The sequence below is a fragment of the Rissa tridactyla genome, chromosome 12 (genome assembly GCF_028500815.1).
Source record: "Rissa tridactyla isolate bRisTri1 chromosome 12, bRisTri1.patW.cur.20221130, whole genome shotgun sequence".
Taxonomy (NCBI): Eukaryota; Metazoa; Chordata; class Aves; order Charadriiformes; family Laridae; genus Rissa; species Rissa tridactyla.
The window spans coordinates 2,000,700-2,023,657 of record NC_071477.1 but is presented as its reverse complement, the minus strand read 5'-3'; the positions used below and the strand labels follow the sequence as shown (position 1 = coordinate 2,023,657).

General features: G+C 44.8%; 1 protein-coding gene across 1 annotated transcript in view; it reads right to left on the bottom strand.

The window, feature by feature from the left end:
• CDH4 (cadherin 4) overlaps positions 1–22,958 on the bottom strand; it is a 448,373-nt gene that overhangs the window by 155,098 nt on the left and 270,317 nt on the right. Inside the window, exons 3-4 of the mRNA XM_054218866.1 lie at positions 20,724–20,947; positions 5,449–5,625 (exon numbers count right to left, since the gene is read on the bottom strand). Coding sequence (XP_054074841.1) covers positions 5,449–5,625; positions 20,724–20,947 — 401 coding nt within the window. The remainder of the gene's footprint in view (positions 1–5,448; positions 5,626–20,723; positions 20,948–22,958) is intronic.

Genomic DNA, 22,958 nt, shown 5'->3' with positions numbered 1-22,958 from the left:
CTCCGACCCAGATTCCCAACCGGTACATGCTGGTGCAGCCCCACCAGCTTTGGCAGGGACACATGAGTTTACATCAGGATCCGTGCTGCTATTTCTGTGAAGTGCTGGGGATTGAGAGTGACATCTCCACACGCCAGGGAGAGGGCAAACAAAGGAGTGTAGTGTGAGGAATTTACACAGTGTGGTATAAGTTTAGGAACCTGCTCTAAACTGCATGTTTGTAAGACATTTCAAACGGACGTGTCAAGAAAGCAGCAGAGTGTCCTAGTTCCCTCTCCCCGTTCATTCCCAGTGTGCCGAGTCCTGGTTTGGCAACACACGCACAGATGAATACCAGCGCCAAGACCATGGCAGCACCAACGCTTAATGAACCATTTTCCTGCTAATCTTTCTCCCTTTGGTGTCAGGCTGGTTTGCGGCATGAAATCACAGTCAAGAGCTGTTGCAATCTACATCCTTTAACCAGCTTTCCAAGAAGGGCTGTGCCTCCACAGAGCAACTCAGCACGCACAACGTCCCGTTTCCTCTCCACCCTCCGGGCTCGCTCCATCTCATTCCTCTCTGACTGTCACAATAGAGACCAAATCACCTAATTTTGGAATTTCAGCTGGTGATGCTCACAGGGGTACCAAAGAGGAGATGTACTGAGAGCCAGAACTAGCACTTATGGGGGTTTTTTTGTGGTTGGTAAGGCAAAAGAAACAACTGTTCCCATGAAGAGCAGGGAAGACCTAGGCCTGTCCGTGTCTCTCTCAGGAAAAGTAAGGTCTGATGTCCTTTGGGAAGTGTTTGCAAGGCCTTTTCTCGACAAACCTTCTCTCACCACAGACAGATGCCATCTGTCTTGCATCTGGGAGTTAATGGATCCTGAACTGCCAATTTCACAGCAGTAAGCAACGTGGCTGAGAGAGGGGGCATGAGGGATTTCCTACAGTAAAACTATTTAACACAGTGCAAAGGCGCATGCGGCAATAGCCATGACGAGCAGAGGAAACGGCAAAATTGAGGGCTGATAGTCCAAGCCGGCAGGGATTGCACAGCTCAGCATCTCGTGTGTATCTCCAACACCAGGATTTTAGACTTCTGGTGAACTGTTTCCCTGCACCTACTTCCTGCACCAGGAGGGGCTACGGCACACAAACAGGCTGCGCAGCTCGTGTGTCCTATCAGCTTTTTTCATAGTAAGTATCCAGTTTCACCGGATAGCTTAAGACGTGCTAAACCCACCCACGAGTCCACGCACTAAGAAGAGCTCTCTGACCCATTACCATGCACCGTGCCGCACGAAACCCAACCAATCAAGGACACCTCTACTAAGAAGCAGCACAAGAGTCTTCAGGTATATTATATTCCACCAACTTTCCAAGCCACTTCAGGACTTTCTGATTAAATTTACATAAAATGCATCCTTCCCTCTTACTCCCTGTTATACACATTAGATTATTTCTAGTATTCTTGTGTCTGAGATTACCAGCGCTCGGATACGAGAGAGCATGCTGTGCCTGTAGCACGCAATCAAGGCAGCTCGCAAGAGCACCAAGATCCTGTCTCGGTCATCCTCAGTGGATTTTCATGCTGGTGTAATGAGGACGAACAAGTTGTTTATTGGAAGAGATCTAATGGACAAATACCCCATTTTTCAGTTCCAAGTTTAATAAAGGCAAGCTGGAAAAATTAGGGCCTATGCAGATCAAGGTGGAGACAGGGGGCTCATAAGGGCTCTGGAAAGGTCCTGGAGACAAAAGTTGGAAGTTTGTAGCATTCATAAAGGTGAATACGGTTGCGCTGGTTGACAGAGGGGCCCGCTATTTAAGCACCCCATGACCAAAGGGGTCCTGCACAAGACACTTGGTCTTTTAAGTGAACGATTTTCATGCAGCCCAGTGAGACAGGCCAATGCTTCAGCCTTGAAAACTGACTCGAGATCCCCGTTAGAAGAAGCTGGAGACTTGCATGTGGATCCAAGACTGCGATACTTTTTGAAGTTCAAAAGAGGATGAAATACAAGATTAGTTAGTAGATAATTAGATAATAGATAATTAAGAATTAGCTACACGTGAAGCTAGAAAGGATGAGTCAGTGAGAAAATAGATGGTACTCAGCAAGGGCGCAACTATTTAGTATATTATCTTAGTTGATCAGTGTGCCCGCATGAGTCATTTGCTTGGAGAAGGAGCGGGATTTCATATTGTTTTTGTATTTTTAATAGGCATTTTTAGGGACCTCATAGTTACAATAATGAGAGTACCTGACAATTAGTAAGGAAATTATCCTCACTACAGTAAAATATTTCACAGCATGTAAAATATTATTCCTAATACAAAGGTGGAAGTGAAGCACAAGGAAATCAAACCCAAGATTTTCATAAATGTTTGCAGAATAAATAATCATATATCAATAAAATTTGATAACTGTTTTCTCAGCTCAAAGACAAAACCAGAATTTGCAAAACATTTTTTGTACCAACAAAAATTATTTTTAGCTTATACACGTCAGATGTTTATTTCCACAGCCAAAACTAATCACAAATTCCTATTATTTTTTTTTACATATTATTTTTCTGAAATACATTTCCTAGTGAGTGTGGCTGATGCATATGAACAGACACGGATGTGCCTTTGAAAGAAAAAACCCTGTAATTAACAGAGGGCTTTTTTGGCAGGGATAATTTCGTGACGTCTTCCTTTTTTCTTTTTTTCTAAAAACTTTTTAATTTAATGTATTTTATCAGAATGAAATGGTTTAATGAGCAGAGAATTATAGTTGATCCCAGCTGAACCAGATAGGGCTGCATTTCGAGGTACGTGGCTCCCATCAAGCTGCATTCACCTTTGCTACGATTTAAACTTCATTCAGGCACAGCCTCGCTAAAAATACTGACAAGTAACTAATCAACTTCCATAAAATGGAATTTTCACCTTCACAATAGGAAGCAGGAGTAGGAGGGAACCCGAAAGATTTGCCTATGCATTTCAAATTAGTCTGACCTATAAAAACGCAAACAGCAAGTGGTACTACGAAAATGTACTTCTGGTAGGGCTTTCTGGTTTTTTAATATCCAGATTTTCTATGCCATCCCTTCCTCTCCTTGGAGGTAACCAGAACCAAAGACAGCATAATGGAGGGACTGGTTTCCATTAGTTATACCTATAAAATGCAAGCTCTAGCAGGGCTGTCTGGACCAAAAAAAGTTCAGTGTCCAGGAACTAGCGTTAGGTTTGGGCGCTTTCTATAAAGTAGCCGAGACAACTGTGACAGACTTCTGTCCGTACAAATGGCATCTGAGCTGCAACTTCACATGTGCACTCCTAGCTCCAGTTTGTGAGCAGATGGACACAAAATACTCGGCGCCCAGTAAGCAAAAGCATGGGAAATCAGATCAAAACTGCTACCTAGATCTAGGAGACAGCAGAACGCTCCAGGGCGATCTGAAGATTATGCGGATGGAAATAATCAGATAGTGCTGGTCTTCGAAGATGTTGATTTGTCCTATTCTGGATAACTAAAGAGCAACGTCTAACAGGGGAAGCTGTAACCCCTGCTAGGAACCACCCAAGCTTCACGTTCCGGGCCAGCAAAGGGGCCAGACGCTGCAGATGAGCAGAAACTCAACCCAAGCTTGAAACATCAGGGGTCTCACACTTAATCAAGCTGCACTCTTTGTACCATCTTCCCTGCCATTATGATACTTTCTGTACGTCAGGTGCAAAGGAAAGCAGCCCTTTGTAAGCCATTTCTTTCTTTCCACTCCATTTTTTACTTCATTTTCAGTGTTTCCTCTAGCGTCTGTATTTAAAAGCTGCAATGGAATAGATCACTGAAAATCTGGGAGCTCTGTTTCCATCAGCTAGGTTATCTTTCCAAGGTTACTGGTAGTTTCAGTGATGAATATCAATTCTTCTGTAACTATATAAAATTTATTATTTGTCACTTTCATTAATACTGGAGTTTTGCATCCTTGAGTCCTTCCGTTTCATCTCCAGACTGTAGGGGGAAAAAGTGCCACCGAGATTTCAGTCCTTATAAATCCCCAAATTTGCCATGGTAAGCTGGTGCCAAGCTGCCCTCTCGCTGTCTAGTCAAAGCTCAAAAGAAATCAGCAAGGAGTGGGATGGGGGGTAAGTTCATTTTGCAAGCACTCTGCTTACTTTTCACAGGAAATCAAGAATTAACCTAAATTATTAATCTGATTTAGGAAGATATTTTTGACACAACAGGTTATTCTCCTCTTCAGACATTTCTTCGGCTTAGTAGGACAACACATTAATGGGTCACTCCACACCCAGCACTGCTGACCACACACAGACTCCTTGGCTTCCTGCCCTGTTTTTCCAGGACAGACATAAAAACATTTGCCACCTGCTCCTTTTTTATTCCCTAATTGCACAAAGAAAGCACACCAACAATTCAGGTTTACCCAATACTTGGTGAGTTGGGAACATGCACCTTCAGTCATTGCGTGAGTCGTTGCAAAGTTCACCTGAACTTCTAAAGGACTCATCAAGCTCCTTCCTTCCTCCCAGACACGGGCTGTGCAGACGAGTGTCAGCTAATCAGTGTGAGACAGGTAATGAGGACAACTTATTTGAATCCAGGCACTGTTTCAAGACGACTCGGTGAACTTCCTGAGAAGGGATGCCAATGAGACACCACTGGTGCTCAAAATAACTTCTAAAATTTTATAATTGTCGCCATTTTCTTCCAAGGGAAGAGTTGAAAAAGTCTGCCAGGGAATTCTTTTTTTTGCAGCTAATCTTTCTACCGCTCCAAAAACTGAAACCAGCAGCCGCAAGAGCAACGGCAACGTGTGTTTGTATTTTGCTAACGCTTATCGACAGCATTAATGTATCAACCAAATGTGTCTGTCAAAGGCCCCTTTTCCCTTCTTTTTCTCTTCCTGTCATCCAGTAATCATTGCAGAAAACCACATGGGTAAACCTGATCTCAGAGATCATCCTTGTAAGGAAAGAAACTAGCAACACAGAGAGGACGAGGGATCCATCTGCAGCGGCGGCAGGCAGCCAACCTCCTCCAGCCCCGCCGCGCATCTGCACTCCGGCTCCGCGAAGGCAGGGAAGGACGCTCACCCCCTCGTCGCTGGGTGTCACCAAGCCCAGCTTTACACCTGCAGCCGTTTTCTGGATGAGAGCGTGGGCAAAGTGCCATCTTGGCAGCAATGCCAGCATCTCTTGAGGGACTGGCTGGAAGGAGGCGATTAGGCTGCCGTTCAGCTGGAGGAGGGAAATCTGGGGCAAGACGCTTTGGAAAAGACGTGTTTCGGCAGTGTGTAAAAGGCAACTTTTCTTGCATGAGGGAGGAGGAGCAGAGAGCCTGTGCTTCGAGCCAGACCTCCCATGCCATGAGCCTGGACCACACCTACCGCTTCACTAGACCCACGGCAAGATTACCATCATCATTATTATTATTTCTATTTCTTTTTTAACTTACTCGGACCAGCTGCTGCGGGAAGGGTCCTCTGGAGTTTTCGGGCACGTTGATGGGCGGGATGACCCAGTCTCGCTTTTGCCGCCGCAGGCCGTTGGCGCTCTGATGCTGGCGCCATGGGAGCAGCGTGTCGCTTTGCTGCTGCGCCAGTTCCCCGGGCACCGTCTTCCTTCCTTTTGGCTGTTTTGGAAACAAGAAAGCACAACCAGTTAGTTTCTTCCTCACTTCTTAGGACCTCCCCCAACAGCAGCGCTTCCCTGCATGCAAATGGTCACGTGTAACTGTGAAAATAATTGTTATTAACATGATATATTTCTGTATCACAAAGACACAATATGTTTTGCTGGCAACTCCGCTGCCACTTTGTTTCCACAAATATACGGAGCTGTCACTCTCAAATCAAGATGCCTCCCAGAATATATCGTCTTCATTACACCAGCTGCAGGGAGCTTTAGCGGCACATGGGGGTAAAGAAGTTTCTGCAAATTTCTTGTAAATGCAACCTACCAGAACACAAAAGAAAGGAAACAATTCCTTTACAGCCCAAGTCATGGGTCCAGTTTTATGGTCTGAAGTTACCCCGCTCCTTGGCATTCCCAGGGTTACAGTAACCTGCGGTCTGTGCTTCTGCAGATGCATCCTGCCAAACCAAACAAACCACGACCAGCGGGAGAGTCAGCTCCTCGGCTGCAAAGGGGAGTTAGTTCAACTTCTTAGTGCTTCATGAGGAATGACCTTTTTATAAGAGCTGGGTTTTGAACACAAATCCCAAACACGCATCTCCCCACACAGCCTGGGAAGTGTAACACATCCCGGGCAGCAAACAACTTGCAGTATTTGGGGCACTTTTGAATCCTTCTTTGTGACTTTTTTTTTTGTTTTAAACTACGGATTCTGCCCATGACAAACTTTGGTTTTGGTCACATTAAAGTGCTGGAGCATTAAAATGGAAATGGTGGAACCACGGTTTGGAGTTGGCGAGTTGTGTTCACCATTAGAAAATTTCTCTTTACACAATGATGAATCAATGAAATGTAGATTAGGAGAGGCTCCTCAGGTTACCCAGTCCCAATACTTTGTGGCCTTCTAGGATTCCAGGCATGACTTCTGGAAAGTCTGCAGAAAAAGATAACTAACAAAGATAAGCTTTTTTTACCGTATGGTGACCTGGTCTTCCACCAGAAAATGTTTAAACTTTCATAAATCAGAAAGGCTGTAAGCCACATTCTCTTCATTTGAGGTCAGATCCAGTGGGAATACTATTCTCTGAATTTTACCATTTTCAGCTACGTCCCCAAAACCAAGAACAATGTAGGAAAACCCAGCAAAGTATTTTTTGAGCCTTCTGCAATTTTAAGCCACTCTCACTTTTAGTCTTACTCCAAATGTACAAACGCAAACATCCTACAAAAATTTGCTAGCAGTTATCTGTAGGCACTGATTTCAGTGGGGATCATTGCTCCGGGCTTTATAGTTTGATGTAAATCTGTCTATTAGCACATTTCAATTCCTGATCTGGAAGCGCAACGAAGCTGGCAGTCACATCAAAACTATACAGCCCATGAAAACTAAACACTCTATGGAACTGAGCTGTGGCTCCAAAGCCGTGTGGACCTTCTGGATGCTGGTGCAGCTTGATCATGGCTCCGATCTGCGCTCCCTGCGGAGCGCAGACATCCACTGGGTGCAACGGTTGGAAGCGTTTGTGCAAAAACGCAGCTATTTCTACTGCAAACCTCAAAAATGAGCCAGCTCCAGAGCTGAATTTTTGTAGAACAGATAAAAGGGTCTCTTTCAGTCACACACGTAGCCACGTTTCCCAAACCCCCTCTCACACTAACTCATGCCACCGAGGCGGCTGCTGGTTTGTGTTTGCCTGGACGTTGTTTTATACACCTTCAACAAGCACCGCCACCGAGGTGCTGCAAGATCGCACCATCGCTCTTCAATATTTCCATGTTGTTCTAAAAATTCTCAAGAGTGTAACGAACAAAGAAACAGCATCGCGATGCGGCAGCGGAAGACTTTTCTCAGGATATTCAGGATATTGGTAGGTGTTGTTGAACTCCTCTTTCCTACGGGATGCAATGTGCTATATCCCATAGTTTTCATCTGAAAAGGGTTTTATCACCAGAAAGGTGTCTTTTCTGAACACTGATGAAAACAATGTTATCTAAAGAAGATGCCCAGAAACGAATGTCAACATGAAACAGGACTCCTAGACACGAGCTACAGAAAAGTGCCTATACCCACTTTTTTTTTTAATTGACTTGTGATTCCCAAATGGGGATCCTTTGAGAGCAGGTATTTGGATCATTTTATATAATTGGCAAGCGAGCATGGGGACAGATTATGAAAGGATGGTCAAATAATTTGTGCTCTGCTGAGTTTACACAGTGGAATGAGTCTGAACTAAAGACAGACTTGAGAATTAACACGAATCCCAGAGCTCCGTGTATACTGAAATAATTAGTGTCAGCTCAGCAAGCCAGTACCAGCCTTTTTAGTCTTTATGAAATATTTGCTGGCAGGTGACTAGACAGTGACTAGCTTGCTTGTCACTCTTGATGATGTTTTCCTACATTAGAATAAATCATCAACATGACTGTGAATTTGGTATGTAGAATTTCAAAAGCGTCTTGCAACAACAAATTTTTTTTTTGAACAACAGCTCTTTTTTATCTTCATTTGTTGACGATGCATTCTCATGACCTTAATTTCTCTGGTGTTGTTTAAATACGTTGTACATGTTTTCTGCTGTTTAAAAGCTGTGAGACAAATGCAGTAACAAAGTCTGGTGGGTACAAATGCCAGAACTATTCAGATCTCCAACTGCAACATCCGAGAACATCTCTGGAATAGCAGCAACGACTAACCGCCAGCCCCAGAAAACTCTCCGGTACTTTCGGGTTTGCAAGGATCTGAAGTCCAGCTCAAAAGCAGAATGTGACACCAAACTAAATTAATTCTAACATACAGTTTCCAATTCTGTTTTTGCTTAATAACAGTTTTCACTGAGATAACAACTGCTCCTTCTCTCGCGGCCTTACTGGCCATATGCTTTCCAGAATCTCAGGCAGAGATTTTCGAAAGATAAAATATTCCTCTACCTTTTGTAGTGTCATCAGAACACAACCTGCCCGCAGTCCTTCTCACAATCAAATCGAGCATCTCTAATGCTACTGCTTTAGGGTGGTTTCCCTCCCGTCGCTTTTGTGAGGTGCCATCACCCTCCTACATATGGCAAAAGGATGACGGGCGTCCGCAGCAAAGCAGAGAAGCCAGTGCATGAGACACACGCCCACTGGAAAATTAAATCCACTCTCCATTCTGAAAATTACATGGTGACATTTATAATTCGTTACAAGGGGATCAAACACCAAGCACGGAACGTGTGAGCCTGGTCTCTGGCAACAGACAGACAATTAAACGAGGATATAAAATAATCAGATAATTTAGCGATTATGCCTGTCCATTACTTTAGGACATTGATAAGCTAGAGAAATACAGCTGAACCAAAACAGACGAAAACCAGGACAACCGTCAAGTTCAAGGAGAAAAATGGATTACAAAGTGTGGGATGAAGAAAAACAACAGGAGAAAAGACCATACCGGGATGTAAATTTGCAATGAATTTGGATCCAGTATGATCTAATGCCTTAGTGTTCATACCAGAGCGGAATTTTTTAGAGCTTGCTAATGAAGTGATGCAAAGCGTGCCGTGCTAGCTGTATTATTTAAAGCCTACATTCCGCAAACCTGGGATCAACGCTTTGCTCTGAGTTGTCCAGTGTCTCTTCCAATGGGCTTGTGGCCCAAAACTGCAACACAGGCGTGCACAACGCCAACGTGGGCAAATCATAACGCAGCCACTGCACCTTCTGAAGAGAAAATGCTTTCTTCTCTGAAAAGTACAAATACAGTATTTGCTGGGAGGATAAAGGAAACTCTCTGAGTTTTATCAGGGAGTCACACTGATGAGCTGAGGATTAACTGCACTCCTGTGCGGCAGAATCTACCCTACGATTCCCCTTGCCACTCTTTTGGGGGGGGTTTGGGGCTATCAGTTAAAGTCAATTAAAAACATGCTGAAGTCAACTGGAAACCTTTCACTGAGGTGACAGGTCAAGCTTTCAGAAAGGCTGAGGGAGGCCCAGCCTGTAAGGACTGCGCAAAGATCTTTCTTCTCAAAGGTTCTCCCCAGAAGGTGTCTAGCTTTCTTGAAGTCCATGTCAGTCACTTCACTGGCATCTTACAGGGGTCATTATCAGTCTAGCATTGCCTTTAATGATGGCGAGCGCAACACCTGCACTGGGGAGAGGACACGCAGGTAAACCCCCAGGGACTGTCAGACTGTGAAACCAAACAGAATCAGGAAACCTTACCCCAAGCTGGTGAGGCTGCGTGGTGCTCTGGCGAACTCCACTTACACCGCGGCGCTGAGAGCTCAGGGCGATCCCTTGTCTGCCTTTAGCGCTGGCAATGAAAGACAAGGCAGAACGGCCACGTAGCCAGTGGCTATCTATGAGCTCCGGCCACTGCTGGTCTGTGGCTTGTCAGCCTTGGAGAGACTCAGACTGAACAACCCCGACTCACACGAGAGCACGAAAATAATTCACTGAGAGAACAGGACACGTGGGACCCCTATAGGCCCCCAAGCCCCATCTCTGCTCGTGAAGAGAAGGCTGCGAGCCACTGACTTTTCACTAGTCCACAAATAAAACCAGCGAGTGTGAAGAAATACCAGCTTTCACCTTCCGCTACACTTAGCAGTCGCCAGTCACGCCAGCTGGCACGTCCCCCCCCCAGCCAACCTGCCTTTGATATCCGTCAGCCCCTGGCTACAGAGACATCTGGAAGTTATTATCCAGCAGAGCGTATCACAAACCCATTTACATAATATAATATCATATTTTGTGTTCCTGCTTAGCTGAACATTTTGGATCACTCTAATGTTTGGGTAAATAAGCCACCATTCTCTGCATATAAATAGCAGCGTGTCTTAGGAGATTATTAATTTTATAGAGTTTGACCTGCAAAACAAAATGCTCTAGATTCTGCACTAAAATATATTATCCTTGCACTCGGAATAAAAGCTACCTCTGATCGGAGGAGAGGTAATAAGGCTTTTATTTCCCAAGTATCGAAATTATTTAGGATTTAACCTGTGCTTTATTTATATGCCAGGCTTATGATTTTTACAGGATCTTTACCACTTCGCACTAGACATTTTTGAGAAAAGAAATAATACTTGGCTTGCTTTGTTTCTAGTGTTGCTCCTAGGGCTTAACCGAACCAACGTGGTTTTAATATCTTTTTATCAATACGAGGGGATACAAAGCCACGTTTAGTCCATTGCTCAAACATATTTCCTTCACCTCCTATATCAATACACATTTTGAAAATTGGTACCATTTTCTACCAAGGAAAAAAAAAATCTATTTAAAAATATTTAATCTGAAGCATTTTTGCTTGTTTCCATGGTAGCTGCGGAAAGGACAGGAGAAAATGATATTTACCAAACAGAAAATAAGACAATGAAAATATAGCTTAGTTCTTTAACAAAGGGAACATGAGCGCGCTGCAAAATAAACATTTGCATGAATTCTGTTCTAAGGAGACAACATTTTGCTGACATCGGGGACGGCAGCGGCGGACGAATGAGCCCCTTTTTTCCCAAAATGCACCATTTCCCCAGTATTTGATCTTTTAGCAGAAAAGAGATATTTCATTTTGTGTTCTCATACAGTATAATGAAAGGGTTGCAGAACAAAAGGCAAATTTATTTATTTTAGGGTAATTGATTCTTTTCTATTTAGGTCATTGCTGAATTCGCCAAAGTTGGAGACAGCAAAAAAATAGTTTTAAAAAGATCAGACTATTTATTTTAGACTTTCTTATGTTACAGTCAATCTACGTGGAGGTATTCCTTAGGAACCGCCCAGGTAAGGAATCCATAATTGGTTTTTCTCCTTACCCACCTCCCAGAAATCTGTTACGACTATCTGTATTAGCTCTATTTACTCATAGTTGTAAGCTGTGGTAAATTTAATCAAAGATAGCTTCGTGTCACGTCCCATTACCATCACGGCATAAGTTGCTATTCATGAATGATTTGTGTCAAAGTGCTCTGAAAACCAGTGTTTTAGCAGCAAGATGTTCCAATGCGCGCAGTTCTTCAGCAGGGGCATTAAATTAATGTGTTTGCAGAGAAGCCACTAATTGACAATGAGACGTGATTTTGGCAGTAGACTTCCACTTTAAAGATAATGAACAGTGTTCAGATACAGAGAAGAACCCCCTCTGCTCCTAAAACTATACTAATAATTTCTGGGATAAACAGGAGTAGAGGGAACCAATCCCGACAGGAGATTTCAAGTGCCAAATCAAGCTGTTTGATCATCACGACTTACAAAAGCAAACAGTGGAATCTCAGCGTTTGTGACCTTTATCAAATCTGGCTACATACAGTCAGGAATGTTATGTTTGGTTAGGAACTCATTAAACAAAATTACCTCTCCATTTATAGAAACCATACAATTACAGTATAAAACATTTTAATTAAATCAGCTAGTTAAGCAAAAATTCATTACTTTTTTTTTTTTATCAGCTAGCAGTGGGGCTGCATAGAGCAGATCACATTAGAGTCAATTAGTAAGAAAAATTGTCAGATTTGGCAAGTATGTGAGCTTCCAGAGCACATCAGCTGACAGGGAAGAAAAAGTTTGACTAAAATCTAGCGGAGTTACTGCCCCCGGAGGAGGAGAATGAGCCACGTGAAATGCGCGCACACGCGCCGGCCGTGCCAAATGCCCCTCTCTCCCGAGGGGTCGGTGTCAACGCTGAGCAACCGCCTCTATCTCCACCGTTCCTTGGCAGGTGAAAATTGAGGCGTGCATGCAGATTTCAGGTTGTTAGGTACCCGGCTGGCTCTGCAGACTTCAGAAAATTTTATCCAATAGAACTAATAAAACGCGATCAGTGTGACTGAGGCATCAGAATGTTCCTTAGCGCTGTAGGGCTGCAAAGCAAGAAAAAAGCTGAAGGAGAATAACAGGTAAAAGCAGGAAATTTCTAAATAGGGAGAACATAACGCTCTGGTTTGCAAGTCAGGCAGGAGAAGCTCCTTCTTCACAAAAGACGCCGCAGGGCCATAGTGGGCAACTGTAAGGAAATGCAAAGTTACATCTGGACTCCAGAGAGAAGAGCCCCACCAGCTCTTAGCAAAACCCACGAGGCTGCCACAGAAGACTCTTATTTAAAACAACAAATACGGGTTATTCTCTCTGATGAGAAAACCCAGCACGGTTAGGGCCCAGAGAAGGACCTCGCAGACACAGACTGCAGCTACCACGCAAGCTCGCGCCTTGAGCCAGAACATGGCTTTTCAGGTGGCTGCTCACCGGGTGACCCCTGCTGTGATGGAAGATCCAAGTACAATTTAATTGAAATTCACCCACACCTGAAGTCCCCCCATCTTCTGTTTACCTACACGTTTTGTAAATTATCACCGTTTTAAGTTGAAATCTGGTAAGTCACCAGAGCACTCCAATGTGCTCTGCGTTTGTACTAGCGGAACAAGGACACCTGCAGGCAACGCACGCTCACATTCGTTACTGAGCAGACATGAAACGCAAAAGGTGTCTCTAAGGTGAGGGACATTTGCGCTGGGGTGGAGAGGCAGAGCTGTGCTGGAACCTCTGCGGTGCCACACCGCACTGATGATTAGAGGTATCTCCTGGACTGCGCGCTGCTTTCAAGAGTTCAAATGGTGCTCTTCCTCTTCCATTCTCTGGAAGAATCACATACCAAAGCAGGTACATAAGAAATCCATCTGCCTTTGGTGGAATCTTTTATGGTTCCCGCAGGTTTCAAGCACCTGAGATACTCTTCTTGCCATTGTCAGGCTCTGAATATTACAAGAGCTTTCAATGAACCGAAGAAGATGACATCATCCACAAAGCACAGCTCTCAATGTACTTTTCTTTCTCGTTTTAAGGCTTGAACACCTCATCCCAACATGAAAAGTTCTGATGAGGCTGTTTCTTGTAAAGCTCCCCACATCAACTTGACCTTTTCACATTCCCTTTGTAAGATCTAATCTCGCAGCGCTTCTTAGGTAGGATTGTTTAAGAAACATCTAAATTACTGTTGTACTCTACCTTCTAGTGTTTACAAAAAGACACTTCTATCTTCAAGTTAATGTCATTCTCATAATTGGAAGAAGCCATACACAATGGCTTCAGAACTACAAGTACTTCTCAAGAGCGTGGCTATTAAATTACGGAATACTACATACTTGTTACCTGTTCAGATACCTATAGGACAGGAATAAAGGGGGTAGATCTTGTCTACGTTATCAACTAAAAACTGCTACTGCAGCTTGATATAAGCTCTCTCATTCTGCACGTATCTTGTTGAGAAAAATGTATGAAATATCTGGGCTTGCAAGCTGAGTTCTTCTACCCAGATGAAACTTCTAACAAATAATTTGAAAAACTGTTCCAAAATACATTTCCTTTGGCTTCTAGAACTCAGCCTACTGCAATTGTTCTTCATCGCAGAAAGAAGCAGGAGCAAATCTACCCCTTAACAAGTCTATGAAAAATTCTAATCTCATTTTATTTTTCTAAAGCCATGAGGTTCAGAAGATACATGAATTAAAATAATCATAATGAATTAAATGTAACAATACTCCTTCTCTCCATAATGTTTGCAAGTAAAAAGATCACAAGAGATTTAAGAGATCACAAGCACCACTGCTACTTTAGCACAAAGCGAAGTAATTCATTCTGGTACTTCTCCCCAGCGCTAGCGTGCGAGTTTGCCCTTTCAAGTCATCCTTTAGTTATTTCAAGAGGCTCTTGAGAAAAGGCTGTTCGTCTTTTATTCCCCAATTTTATTTTATTCTGGAGTGCACCTAAGCAAATGCTTAAATTCCGACATGCGAACACGTTCAATTTCTCTCCATTTGCATGATGAAATGCCAGTGTTCAAATGCTCTGCTGGACGGAGAGCGTGGACTGGTGGGGCCAGGATCTGGCCTTGGAGCTCGGGAGGAACCGCAGCCCTTCTCCACCCTGAGCGTGGAACCCCCACGCTGTCTCAGCTCGCCGGGGCCAAGAAAAGACAGGTGGGCACTCACAGCCCCTGAGAAATGTTTGGTTTCATGGATGCACCTGCATGAAGCAATTTTTGCCTTTAGTCAAACTGATGTTTACGCACAACTGCCAAAGGATTACCACAGCAATGAAGGTTTTTTTAGGAGATTCAGTCCAAAATATTTTTTGGAAGTGGCAGTCAGACTTTAGGAGTTAACAACAAAGAACACGAAACCGGAGGTCAAAGGCTTTGATCTGGCAAGGGCAAGGCACACATCACAGGCCGGCAGTACCAGCAGTCCCAGGGTTTTGTTTTATCAGAAAAAACTTATGTCCACACAGGCAGTTCAATCCTTAGGACTTCTTTTTGTTTGAAGGAAGACAGATCTGCAGTGAATTTCACTTACGGATGATCTTTCTAGTAGGGCTTTGAGCCTGACCCTTGGTAAGATGCTGACTATTTAAGAACTAAATGCAGCAAGTGCAGCGCTCGGAAACTTCCCATAGTGGGCTGATTTTCCAAGGCAATGAGCACCTGTGTGTCACGTTTTATCTTGGTTTCAGAGCCAGGCAATGTCACTCAACACACCTGAAAATCAGGCCAAGTAAATTCACACGTTTTCACAAACAGCACTTCCATCTCGTGCGATGATTAAATGCTACATGTTCAAATTCACTTCAGCATGAGGTCAGACAAGGTCACCTCAAGCATCTTCATTAGACTTACACAATTAACATGAGCAGTCTCACTGGTAACAATTATATGATATTAATTTATTAGTCATATGCTTTCTGATCTTTTCCACCGGTCTGATTTGTTAAAAGCCCAAACAGTGTCTCACGAGTTACCTAAAGAGAACAGAAATCCCCGTATTCACCCTCAATGACTGCGGTCAGTCAAGGCCTCGTTTCACCGATGAGGATACAGAAATATAAATGATGCCGACTGCTGTTTTACTGGACTTAGTTACTGCCTTGGATCCCCCACAGAGGCAGTCAAACAGGACAGCCCCAGCAGAACGAGCCAGTACTTCAGATGTACGTAAATACGGCCAGAAAAAGGCAGAATGACAAATACAGTCCTGGCTCTTCTGGGATATCTAGCGTTAACCCAGTTTGATGGGGCAAACTCCATCACCCTGATGCCATATAGATAATTCGCATCCCACTGCAAGGGAAGGAAGGAAAGGGAACAAATGCGGCAGCTCTTTTTCCCGCTTCTTCCAGGCGCACCCACCGGAGAGCATCAGGGAGGCCAGGAGCCCTGGCAGCACAACTCCCACTCAAACTGTCATCTTCCTCCATCACCGCTCCCAGCCCGGCGCGGAGCATCCTCGCTTGCACAATAACCCAGGTCATAAACAAGATCAGGGCTGAATAAGCCTTCCCTTGCCCGGAGACCGTTGTATTTATGATCAGCAATAAAAGGCTGTATTGGAATTTAAAATCTCAGCCAGGTAAAATGCCAGAGATGATTATTTAAAGGCTTTAAATAAAAATACGTCTGTCTGTAAGAATCAGCTTTTCACGTTCATACCAAATGGCTGTGGACTCATACCTGGGTTATGAAAGAAGCCCAAAATAAGATGAGAGATAATAAAACACAAGCTGGGCTTAAGCGAGGATTGATTTCTGACAGTCATTCTCAGCATTTTGAACACTAGCTGCATACCCATATATTTGCAAGATTTTAATTGCGCAATTCCCAGTAATTTAACATTGCAAAAATGTTCATAATTCCATGCTCAGAATTTGAGAAGCCAAGACAATGAGAAACTCAGGCTGACATAAACAGGATTCAAAGAAAACAATATTTTCTTTTCTAAAATAAGACACCGGCAGCAGATGACTGGCATCCCACATGTACTGAATGTACCGCGAATCTCCAAGCTCTTTTGCGGCAAACTCCTTTCCACGCTGTGTTTCTACGACCCTGATTTTAACTCACGAGGTGAGAACTACAGGAAAATACACAAACTAATGAAGAAGAAAATGTGCCAGACATGCCTTAACACGCTTAGATGCATACAAGCACTGAAAAATAAAGATCAATATGAAAGTGGGGGCCAGAACTTCAGGTGGGACAAGCCAACACAGGGAATGCGGATCAGCCAGGAGGGCAGTGTGGGAAGTGACAGACAAATGGTACGTATCCATCCGTTTACTTAAGACAACTTGAACTTCTGCAACTAAGAAACAGAGGACACTGTGAAGACTGAAGTCTTCAGCAGTGTCACTGTCCACAAATATAATCTTCATTTTTAGATTTTTGGCTAAACGGAAATCCAATTGTTGGAAACAGCAGCATGCACAACAGACACCGCACTGCTGATTCCAGGTAAGTCAAGTCTGGCTTTACTTTGTTTTCTTCTGGAGCATTATCCCACGCAAGTTTATCTTTCATAAATGCTGACACAACCTACAAGGACTTTATATTATTTCATAAAAAAACTTCTTTTATTTTCTTTTTTTCTCTTCTTCTTTCCAAATTATACCCACAGGTCCAATTGATGCTTTCAATTGCAACTCCAGGCAGCCAGACAAGAACAGTACGAGAAACTTTATCTTAAGTATTTATTGTTATGCCAGAATATCAGTCAGTTTCCTCTGGGGTAATTCGGCGCTCCTGTGGGAAATGTGTGACCTCATTTGCATTTTCTAATTGAATTGCTATCAGGTTTCCTGCAAGACTGAACAAAAAAAGTTTCTAGAGTTACTACCACCACTTGTATTAACAAGAAAAAAGTTTACGTTCAAGTGTTTGCTGGGGAGGAGGGGAAAACATAAGCCTCGTATCATAAAATACATTTTTAAAATATTTACCTTCTTTGCTATCATTTCATCCTACTGGCATTAAACTTTAATGTAGTACTTTAGAATTCTTTCATTGCAGTGGTTTCCAGTGAAAATTTGCAGATTTGCCCAGGTTATTCAGTTATCTAAAGCAATTAGCACATTCATAAGGCCGACACTACGAAGGAGGGGAAACTCATTGTACTGGGTCACTCACCAGCACAACGTCGGCTGGCAGCGGGAGACACGGCAGAGCTGTGGGAGCTGAGCCACGGGCACAGGCACCAAAACCCCCCGCTTTGCAAGGGAAGCACACACGGGGACAACTGCCCCAGCAGGAGCCATCCCGAACTTACCTGCCACCCCGAAAGCATGCTGGCCACCACCAAAGCTCGCCCAGCCCATTACGCACATTTCCAGTCATACACTGCGATAACAAAGGATCACAAAGCCAAAGGACCGTCTATTGAGGCGTTTATCCTCTGCGCCCTCCTGGGAAGTCGACCACTGCCTCCCTTCCGCAGGCAGGCAATGCGCGACGGGGTTTGCTCCCCCCAGAACGCACCGGGAGTTTGCGGCAGAGCAGGGACCTCACTTCTGGTTCCCCCCGACCTCTGCCAGCACCCCAACAATCACGACGTCTCCTATAACATTTATTCTGTGTTAACCTCCGTAAGGAACTAAACGTCTAATAATGGCCACTCCAGGAGGGCTAATCATGTTGTCGTGAAGCTTTAACCCACGGATGACTGTGACCTGGATTCGGGTTTCTCCTCTCCAAGGCGACTGGGAGGAGCAGAAGCTCCCCATCCCGCGGTGGGGCTGCCCCAGCTGAGGACCATCGGTCAGGCGCCGCTACAGAAACACAGTGGACGGCGAGCAAGGCAGGAGGACTTGTTTGTGCTGTAGGTGCCAGCAAACAGAGATCAGCAGGTGCAGTAAGGCAAATTTCATGCCAATTAATTTTAATGTCTGGGAACTGTTCAGCATTTTCACAAAATCAGTCACAAATTTACAAAGAAAAATGGAAATGGATGTATGCGCCAGAACAGAGAGTCGGTCTCTCTCCCTCTCTCACGTCGCCTCCTCCTTTCTCTCCCATATTTGCCGTCTCGATATCCTGAATAGAACACAACAGTCTGAAATGTCTTTAAAAAAATTATGTAGTTCTGCTTGAGTCATATTATACTATACAAATCCAAATGTGAAATCCGTTTCTAGTAAAAGCCATGAAATGTAGTATATTAGGGTCACGGCCTGGAACACATTGAACTGGATATTGTTAGGTTTATGGGGTTTTTTTAGCATAAACACTATTATTTTTTACAATAATCTTATAATCATATTTATTTCTTTAGTAAACAAAGGATTATTTTGCTGGCAAAAAGCACAAGCATTTAAATAAAACACAAGTCAGATGCCTGCAATAGGGACCCACAATAAAACTGCTTATGACCTTGTCATTAGTCTTGTTTTCCATATTTTTCCAGCCTCAAACTACACACTAATAAGGCTTTTAGAAAGGAGGGATATGAATTTTAAAAAGCTTAGTGCTCTCTGTTTTGAACCGGAGTTCAGCTTACATTAACATTAGATGAATTTCCAACCAAATATTTTACTAAAACAGAAATGTGTGCTTATTCAGATTTCTTTCGGCTACGATGAGAAGAAATTTAAAGCAGTATATACGACACCTTACTTTGTTCCTTCAATATTTAATTACTTTTAGAAGGAAGCAGTATTTCTTTGGTTAGAAAATGGCAAATACAGTTGACACAACATACAGGGCTTAATTATATCTTGCAGAAGCCAGCCTCGCTGAAGAGCAGCACAAGTGTATTTATACTACTCTAAGCCATGCAAAACCTCAGGGGTCAGCCCCGTGGGCAACTGCTGGATTTAAGTCTCTCCAAGCCTTTTCCTTCTTGTCTCACGCGTGGCAAAATTTCTCCCAAATGGCACAGACTCACGTGGCGTCATTCTGACAGGACGGGGCAGAAAGTCTCCCCCTCTCCCCCTGCCCTCGCTGCCCAAGCTCTGCAGGGAAGAGGAGAGGAGAGGCCGGTCCGGCCGCTCCGACAGTTCCTGCAGAGCATCAGTGCAAACTCCGGCCACGGCCAGGTGACCTCGCCTGTCCCTGAACTAGCCATGACTGCTCCCCAGTGACACACACCTTCATCCCTGCTCTGCCGGCCTTCAAGATCCAGCAATAAATCAGGCTCTTCAACCGATTTCCTGCCAAATCCTGCTTAAATGTAACCGCCCAGCCATCACAGAGCGGGGTTTTTTGAGCAGGCCCCAGGCAGTACGTGTAACGGTGTTACTCAGTGCAGCACAGGATCTTCAGCCCAGACTAACGTTGGAAAGGAAGGAGGAGAAAATGAAAAGGTGGAGAACTGCTGCTGCCAAAGGAGCTATGGAAGAGGTGGGACAGAGGCGCTACTCAAGGAGCTGAGCGGAAGAAACGCGTTTCCATGGAGCAGCCCCCAGTTCCAATGGCACTGGGCAGCCACCGCTGGGCTCACCCGAAGCAGCGCTGCTCCGGGGCTGCTGGGCAGGGGCTGGCCCTGCTCGCCTCTCACCTGCGTCTGTGAAACCATACAGGAAAGCAAGCACCTGCACCCTCCTCTCTGAAACACCGAGTGGTGCTGGTTTTTCATTCTTCAGCTGTGGGGAGGGGAAGATGCTGGCACTGAGTGGAGGGGATGTTTGTCACTGCGGTGCCACGTTGTGCTTCGCCGTCCCGCTGGCCTGTGCCGCGTGTGAGCAAAGGTCCCTCGCCCGGCGGCAGCAGCAGCTCCCTGTCCTTGCCGCAGCGGAAGGGAACAAGCCCAGCGCTCCCCGCTGGAAGTCCCCCCCGGCGCGGCAGGGCCACGCAGACGGCTCCCGGAGAGGAGAGAGTCACAGTGAAAACCAGGGAGATGCCTTAGCAGCAGCCAGTGCACAACTGTATGCTGTCACTAACGAAATCTGAACTTGACCTTGTATCTCTCCAGAAGATGGCCGACCTTGACTCTGGAGAGAGCGGGACATCCCTCCTTTGCAGGTTTTATTTCAAGTCAAGAGAGCGCATTAGCAGTGAGATGCAAACACGAAGTATGCAACCTTTAGTATACACCACAGCCAATGGTCACCTAAAAATACAAAAGTCTGAACTTAAAGAACATTTCCCTCAGTGGTGACCTCAAATCGTCTCTGTCAGAGAGGTTCAAGGATCATTTGCGTGGAATTTGATGCTGCTCGTGCTATCTTCTACCCGGACACTTCTTTAGGAAGCCCAGACCAGGCAACACAAACAAGCCGCCACCGCACGTAACTCTTACAGGTTTGGGGCACCGGCAAAAGAAGAATGAAGCATGAAAAAGCGCTTTGAAATCTTCTTACCTTGTGTCCATTGTGTTGCGGCTTCTCTGCCACCAGGAACCTGACCATCGCCTCCCGTCGGCCCAGGCTCTGGGGATCCCACGCCGTCACCCTCAGCACCGGCGGCTTCGGGGGCACCTGCAGCTGGTGGGCAGCGTACAGGGTGCCATCCGCCCTCACCTTGAAGTCGGGGCTGTTGGTTTCATACCGAACTCCCTTGTTACCGGCACAGTTATTAAATTTTACTGGAACAGAGAGCAAGAGATGGAAGAAACATGTGAGATTGGCGTGATAAGAAAAGCAATCAAATACAAGTTTCAGACATTTAATTTTCACTGATGTCTTCTATATCTCTAATAACCATCAAGGAAATGATTTAACTGTTTCTTCGACCTTTCAGGAGTGCTCTTGTGCTTTATCTCCGTTCCCCAGGGAAGACGTTGTAAGCCATTTTTAAAGTATTTGATACAGTTTCATTAGATCTCAAACACAGCTGTTCCCCATTTCTACAAGTGGATTTCTCCCTTGTCGCCATTATCTTTTAAATTCGACTGGAGTCTATTACCCACACTGTGGGTATTTTTTTGCACGAAATGTTCTCCATTTCCCTAACCCTTCAATAACCTACTTACCAGATAGCCTATTTGCACATTCTTAACTGAAATTCAAAAGCCCATAAAAATTCCATTATCAGAAACATAAAACCAAAAAACTTAAACAAAGGAGAAAAATTGAACCCATTCTGCGGATCGCATCCACTGCTGGAACCAGACCCCCCCCAGCCAGAGCTGCAACCCCCCCCGGCCGATCCCCCCCCACCGTAGAGCTACTGCAACAAGGAACCGTAAAACTTCTCTTTGCAAAACACAACTTGTCATTTAAAAGCCTACACTGTCAGATCAAAGCTCCCCAGTTGCTGATATTTTTATTTTCGGCTTTTTTTTCGGTCAAATTCTTTTACAGTCTAGTTTGAAAACTATTTTTATTGGCATTATGAAACATGTCACATACATTAGGCTGGGAAAAAACCAAACTATTAGATGACAAAATTGACAAATCTGATAGAAATTGAACCTGCAGCTAATCACACAGGAAACAAAACACGTCCTGCCACTCGGGTAATCCACGGGGCGGAACACACGTGGTGAAGGAAAACATATTGTACCCGTAAAAACATCTCAAGTGAGTGAGAACGGGTAGACAGCGTTCTGGCCGGGACGGATACAGGCGATCCTACGCCGCGGCTTCCGAGCGCTCTGCAGCAGCGTGCCCAGCCTCCCCCAGGCAAGGACAACCCGCTGGTCCAAGGCCGATGCAGCTTCAGCAGGCACTCAATTTTTGCCCCAGAAAAGCCAGCTCGGAGGAATCCTACCTAGCCTGGCTGTGGTGGGAGGAGAAGGGATGCCACGGAATCCAGGAGAGAGGAGCTCCTGGGCCAGCTTTACCCCAACCGTCCCCTTCTCCCCCGCCAGAGGTGGCTGCTTCTGCAGCGCTGCTTTGAGCTGAATCGGGGACTAATCTGGATTTAAACAAAAATATCCAAGGGATGGCACAGGAGAAAGAAAAAAGCAGGCAAGAAGCTGCTCAGCCTGTGCTGCTGCCAGAGCCCCCGGTGCCACCGCAGTGTGGAGAAACGCGGAGCAGCCAGGAGCGGGGAAAGGGAAAATCCACCTCCTCCTTCACCAAGGAGGTGATCCAAGGAGGACTGACCAAAATCCACCCCCCAGCACCAAACCTCTCAATAACCGGGTGCTGTGACCATGTCATAACTATACACCCCACAGAGGCTTTCCATGCTACGCATTTATTTAGGTCACATTCGTACATTTTTGTGTGTGCGTGGTGAGAACCGTCAGCTAACGCTGCACTCATTCCTGGGCACAAACAGCAAATGTCACACATGGATTTACAAAAAAGAAGATGGATAAAGTTATCTTGTATATGAAAAAAACTGCGTAATGCTTTTAAGCAATTTCGTTGTCATAGACTACATCACTAAAATCTCGTTTAATGTGGAATCCAGGGAAAACCAAAGTCCCCCCGTTTTTTTGGAAAGCAGGGGTTTGCCCATCTTTACCTTTCACTGTATCTCAGACCGCGGCAAAGAACCTCCCCGCCCCGTCTCATCTGAAATGCTTCAGTCGAGACATTCGTGCAGGTATCTCTGCCTTCTATCTCCAGAAACATAACAAATGTTTTCCCACGTAAGAGGAAGCAGCATCTCCTGCATTACTCCAAGTTTAAATGAAACTTTGG